General features: G+C 30.2%; 2 protein-coding genes across 2 annotated transcripts; one reads left to right on the top strand and one right to left on the bottom strand.

Moving 5' to 3' along the window:
• Positions 1 to 1163: 1163 nt before the first annotated feature.
• LOC123710981 (T-cell immunomodulatory protein) lies at positions 1164 to 3456 on the top strand. Its single transcript, XM_045663335.1, has 2 exons — positions 1164 to 2877; positions 2952 to 3456. Exons 1-2 carry the CDS (start codon positions 1530 to 1532, stop codon positions 3380 to 3382), a joined length of 1779 nt encoding a protein of 592 aa, XP_045519291.1. The 5' UTR covers positions 1164 to 1529; the 3' UTR covers positions 3383 to 3456.
• A 128-nt stretch (positions 3457 to 3584) lies between these two features.
• On the bottom strand, positions 3585 to 5251 carry LOC123710982 (corepressor interacting with RBPJ 1). Its single transcript, XM_045663336.1, has 5 exons — positions 5021 to 5251; positions 4749 to 4843; positions 4371 to 4621; positions 3973 to 4228; positions 3585 to 3701 (listed from the first exon to the last, which is right to left on the bottom strand). The coding sequence occupies exons 1-5, from the start codon at positions 5090 to 5092 to the stop codon at positions 3632 to 3634; spliced, it is 744 nt and encodes a 247-aa protein (XP_045519292.1). The 5' UTR covers positions 5093 to 5251; the 3' UTR covers positions 3585 to 3631.
• Between the last annotated feature and the right edge of the window lie 800 nt (positions 5252 to 6051).

The raw sequence follows: 6051 nt of genomic DNA, 5'->3' as shown, positions 1-6051 counted from the left end.
ATTTATGAAATTCAGATGCTTGTTGCTTTTAACCCATTTTAATACTAGCTAGTAAATTATATGGATATACATACAAGTCTGTTAACTCTGACATTATAAGGATAAGATGTATTTCACGAAACTTTGTTATTGTTTGCCAAAGTAAGTTAAGTAATGGAAATTTACGCAATAACCTTAAAATAATCATAGTTTGTTGTTATACTATGGAACTTAAGACTTCATGTGGTGCCTATGGTTCCTATGCCATACAAATGGAAAATAAAAAATAAAGAAACGATGATCTTTGTAAAAAATTACTTTAAGTAACATTTTTGTCGATAAAAAAACAAAAATTAATACTTTGATTTGACGGAATTAAATATTCATATTAAGATAGAGATCAATTGAAAATCGATTTAAACCGTACATGTCACTTAAAATTCCTTTTTGTAAACAATAGTGGAATATTGTACATATTGATAGTATAGAAAACATAAAAACAGTCAACTGCAAAATTTTGTAATGTAACAAATCAAGTTGTAAATGATATTACTTACTCTTTTAAGAAAATAATCTTAACTAAGGCATACATTATAATTATAATAAAACCTGAGAGAAAATTAAAATAAAATATCTTGTTTGTTTTATTTCCTTTATTCTATTTATATAGTCCGACTAACACATACCTACCCTTTTAATTAAATTAATTCAACACCCAAATGTTTGATAGCCATACAGCTTCTTTTTTACATTTGACAATGTTTTTCTGTCTTTAAGTATCAAAAAATAAAAAAGCACTTAACGCTATGCAAACGTATAAAAAACTGTTTTAATTTTTTATAACCGCTCGATATTTAATTTTTATCTATAAAAAATATCAAAAAATACAATACCAGCTCGAAAGTAAATTTGTGTAAAATTTGCCGACACGAACTGTCATACAAATTTGGTTTTCGACTTTCTTGCATACTGTTAAGGGTTAAGGCAACTTGACTAAGCCCCCAAAACTGCCTACGTAAAAAATAAAATAAAACGTGTCCAACATGATTTTATCTCATTTTTACGCACTAGGATGGCGTTAGAAAATAGAGAATCAACATAAACATATTTTTTCGTAACTTACTTTTTCAATGTGGTATCTATATTAAAAAAAGTTCTTATATATTATTATAATTACTTTGGTCTGTGTTAATGCTTAAAAATATGTACTGACATTTACATTTACTTTTTGGAGTATTTGTTACTAAAAACAAAGGTTTGCGATTGAACAGAATCATTTCGAATTTACAATTCACATATTTCGCCTAACGTTAACAATAAATAAGTATATAACCAAATGATCTGTGTGTCAAACCTATGTAAATGTTAATTAAAACACGGTCAAGTTTCTCTCTTTGTTCGAGAAGTGTCACTTAGATGTATATTAATTAAATTAAGACCAAACAATGCGATCGTAATATGTACAAAGTACCTAGTACATTTTCCTAAAATCCTGGTCCTTGAGGTAGGAGGAGGAATCCTGTAAGACGCGATTTAAGACAATAGCTTTTATGTCAAGCTTCAAATCGCATATTATAATGTATTTTGTATTATTAGCTTTTATATTTTATAAAGAAGTCGTTTCTATTAGTGACATGACGGAAAATTCATTTGGTAAAAGCAATGAAGGACTTATTGCTGCATTTGGTGACTTTAATTCAGATGAATTGACAGATGCATTTATTATAAATGGATCAAGTATTGAGGTGCTTCTAGCTCATGACAAGGAACCTTTTCTAAGACCATCTCTTAGTTGTGATTTTAGAAATGACACTATCACTAGTATAGTTCCAGGTGACTTTGATGGAGATGCATACATGGATATTTTATTTACTAAAGCAGTTCAAAATGAAACATCTTTACATGAAGTGCATATATTATGGGGTGGAATGCCAGACCTTAACTGTAGTAATGCTAATTTAATAAAAGCTGTAACTTTTGGCCAACCACTAGTACTTGATTATAATCGTGATATGATATTAGATCTTTTTGGTATGAATGCTCAAAAAGAAAGAGTTTTTTGGGTATTTGATAACTCAAGGTCTACACCTATGGAAATAATTATGGGCAATGATAAGTATAAGGAAATCAAATTGCCTCATTCACATTCATTTTTAGATGTAAATGATGATAATGCAGCTGATCTTTTAGTAACAACAAAATTGGATGTTGAAGTATGGTTAAATGAAGAACCAAGCGGTTTTAAATATAATAACAGTATTGAACTTCTTGTTGGTTTTGCAACAATCTATGGTCAAGCATTGTTTATTGATGTAGCTTTATCAGGTGAATTCTTTCTAGTTTTACCAGTGTGTTATGATCTTGGATGTATTAACAGCACAATCCTGATATATGATAATAAACAGTGGCATGATTTACAAGTTGACTTTAATGATGGGAAAGGAACTCTATGGCATTTTATACCACCAAGAGATGAGCCTTATTTAGATACAATAACCATGAGAAGTGGTGATTACAATATGGATGGATATCCTGACATTCTTATGACACTTAGTCCTACAAGTAACAATAATGAGACTAAAGTGTTTTTAATGCACAATGTAGCATGCAATTTACCAGGATGTAAATTTCATAGAACTTTTGAAGTTCAATGGGAAAAATTTGATTCTTTTGGAAATAATATTGTTATGGGAACTTTTTATGACTTCTACATGGATGGAGTGCTCGATGTAATTTATGTCCAAAAAAATATAACCACAGGAAAATACTTAATGAAAGCTTTTCGAAATGAATTGGAGTATGACACCAATTTTGTTAAAGTAATTGTAGTTACTGGCCTTAGTAATAAAAAAGTACCAACCATAAATGGCACTCTATACACCAGAAAGGTTACATTTGGTAATAACAATTTATTTTTTCTAATAGTAGTACTATTTATTTTTGTAAATGCTAAAAAAAATTTTTTCCTTCAGGAACTAATTTGCCCGGACCAAAAATTGGTTACAACACATGGTCTCAGGAAGGTACATATAGGACTGGAGTTTGTGCACAATTACCACAATCAGCATATTATGCACTGCAATTACCATATTCTATATTTGGCCTAGATCGTACTCCAAATTTTGTTGATACTTTAACTGTGGGACTCTCTGGTTACTCTAAAAGCTGGACTCAGATTATACCAAATTCCCAAATAGTTTTAATACCTGCTCCACCCAATGATCCCTCACAATGGAGAGCTCAGTTATTTGTTACACCAAGCAAAGTTATTCTTAAGAGTGTATTTGTTTTAACTGCTATAATTGTAGTAATTATTGGGTGTGTTTTATATTTGCATTGGAAGGAAAGAAATGATAGACAGGATATCATTGAAATTGATGATAAAACTTATGTTAAGTTATAAAGCTACCCTAATATAGTAAAATGTTTAAAAAAATATTGTGATATTCATACAAATATATTAATATAATATTATGAATTAGGACTGATTATAGTTTTATTGATTATTGTAGTATTTTAATTGAGGAAACAAAACTCATTCTAATATATAAATAACATACATATTATTATTTAAATCATATCTACATACATTAAAATACAACTGATATTAACAAGATATTTATGGGAGTAATGATCAATTTCTCATCTTGAATTAATGTTTAGACTTTTTCTTTTTGTCTTTATTCTTATCATCCTTGTTTCTTTCAAGTTTTTCCAATTTCCTGTGAAAAAAAATTAAAAATAAGCAAAGAAGCATCAACATTTGACCTAAGTGTGACTTTTCATATATTTTTAATGATGCTGTGCAAGAAGAAACCACAAGTAGTTTTGCTATGTGATTTCACTTTGTCCCCTTTTCTATTGTATAAGTGCTAAAACTTAGGTGGGGAAAAGAAAGATAATTAACTCTGGTGGTACCAATTCAGAAGCATAATACAAACTTAACCATTAATCTATGATATTGAAAGCTATTTATAGAATGTAATTACTTACTTTAACAATTTTTTCTTTTGCTTCTTAGTCAGTTGACTTATGAGATCGGTTTCAGTGAGGGTGGAAGATTCACCTTCCTCTACTTTGGTAGCAGCAAGTGGCAAGGCTCCAGGTTTCATGACCAATCCATTATCTCTCATTTGCTGCATTAATGTTGGGACATCTGGTTTTTCCTCTTCCTCTTGAGGAGTTGATGCCGAAGCTTGCAATGCTCTTGCTTCACTCATAGACAATGAATACATAGTACACTCTTTATCTAAAACAAAAGTATGGCACATAATACAAAAACACGCTCTATAACAAAGTATATAATATAATATTTTTCTGGCAAGCATTTCTAACAAAAAAACATTTTGATTGAGCTCAAAGAAACAGTCAAATTTAGTCAGAATCCAAACCTGTGTTAATATGTCCCCATTTATGGCACTTGATGCAGCGCACATTTCTGACAAGGATACCAAATGGTTGGTCTCGAATTTCATTATCGCCTTTGCAGTAGCTTTCTCTAGGAGCATTATATTTTCGTTGCCACTCAAACTTATATTCTGGTTCATTGTCTTCACGTTCCCGCTCTTTTTTCACCCCTGGAGGAGGCTCATACATAAAATTTAAGCTCAGTTTGTCTTTACTGTCCTTGCTCAGTAAGGCCCTGAAACAAAATTTCCGTACTTTATCTATTTATATTTTTTTATTAATATAAAGAAAATATGTATATATATATATTAATATATGGAACTTGTTAATTATTTTAAGCCAAAACTGTAAATGTATATTACTTATTTTCATGTAATTCTTGCTCTTTTTCATATTGAACCCGTAACTCCTCTTGTTTTTTCTTGTATGCATCAGTTTTTTGTTCAGCCATCCATACCTACAAAAATAATTTGGAAATTGTAAAACTGTGTTTATTCACTGCTCAATATTAATAATATATATTCATTACTCAAAATATTAATTCCTATATCATTCAACTATTTTAATTTTTTACACAATTATTCGTGATAGTTATTATTCAAATGTATAATATCTTGTATAACGCAAAACTCACTCTCTTTAAGTTGTCACGAGAGGCTGGATGGAAAAACTTTTTACACATATAGTTGTTGAATCCTTTCCCCATTTTGGAATTCTCAAGAACTTAACCAGATAGAAATATTTTTACGAACTTCTGTTCTATTTAAAACACTAATACAAACACTTCAAATGTATGAATTTGTATTTGGAAGTTAAAAATGTTTATATGACAATACAAACAAAATTAAGAACAAAATACAGATGAATACATTATGAGGATTGAGGTATTCAAATCATGTTTTAACACAGATTATCAGATTAACACAGAACACTGGGCAAAACGGCCAGTCAACTGCGAACTTTTAAATACCGTCATCCCTAATAAGCTACAGGCAGAGCATTCCACGATCGAATTACAGAGATAGTAGAGGAGGAATTGAAAGAATTGGATCTATTTGAAGGGAACAGAAGTGAGCACTTATGAGAGGAACAAAGTTATCCTTTAAATATATGTTTTGAGTTCGAAAAGTATGGAATACGGGAGAAATATCACAATTACGACACCAACGGATAGGCAGCCAGTTCAGTTTCTTACGGCATTCTAAAATGTGATCACAAATTCTGAAGACGTTTAAGGCAGAAAGTAGATTTAATTAATATCGCAATAGCATAGGTATATCGACGAAGTCTAAGATAGGATGCAAGATAGTATGTGCCGGCATAATTTTAGTAGGAAAATTGATTTTTATGATTTTGGCTTATGTGTTGATAGCCAAAATCATAAATTAGATTTAGTAACGGCCAACAGTTGTTGCTTGCGTCTAACTATAAATTGAAGCCGTCCCTCTAGAAGAAAATCTTGAACAAAACAATGGAAATCATCTATAGTGTGTGCGTTACGACACAGAAGAATTTTAATTTTATATTAGTTGATTATTAATATTTTGTAGTGTACATGCAAAATGTTATCAAATAAATAATTTTATTTATTACATCGTTTTCGTTCAGGGGCTGGTCTTAACAGGGCCTAACATTTTTTAAATTTAAGACTAGTGTCACCGTTTA

Source organism: Pieris brassicae, chromosome 6 (assembly GCF_905147105.1).
Source record: "Pieris brassicae chromosome 6, ilPieBrab1.1, whole genome shotgun sequence".
Taxonomy (NCBI): domain Eukaryota; kingdom Metazoa; phylum Arthropoda; class Insecta; order Lepidoptera; family Pieridae; genus Pieris; species Pieris brassicae.
This window is presented reverse-complemented; position numbering and strand designations above follow the sequence as displayed.

What these genes read in the sequence shown, in the direction of transcription:
- LOC123710982 (XM_045663336.1), bottom strand. Translation starts at nt 5,092, where the DNA reads ATGGGGAAAGGATTCAACAACTATATGTGTAAAAAGTTTTTCCATCCA. An exon ending in CTCGTGACAACTTAAAGAGA is followed by an intron (nt 4,844 to 5,020) that starts GTGAGTTTTGCG and finishes TTATTTTTGTAG; the next exon opens with GTATGGATGGCTGAACAAAA. An exon ending in ATGGGGACATATTAACACAG is followed by an intron (nt 4,229 to 4,370) that starts GTTTGGATTCTG and finishes CTTTTGTTTTAG; the next exon opens with ATAAAGAGTGTACTATGTAT.
- LOC123710981 (XM_045663335.1), top strand. Translation starts at nt 1,530, where the DNA reads ATGTCAAGCTTCAAATCGCATATTATAATGTATTTTGTATTATTAGCT. An exon ending in CACCAGAAAGGTTACATTTG is followed by an intron (nt 2,878 to 2,951) that starts GTAATAACAATT and finishes TTTTTCCTTCAG; the next exon opens with GAACTAATTTGCCCGGACCA.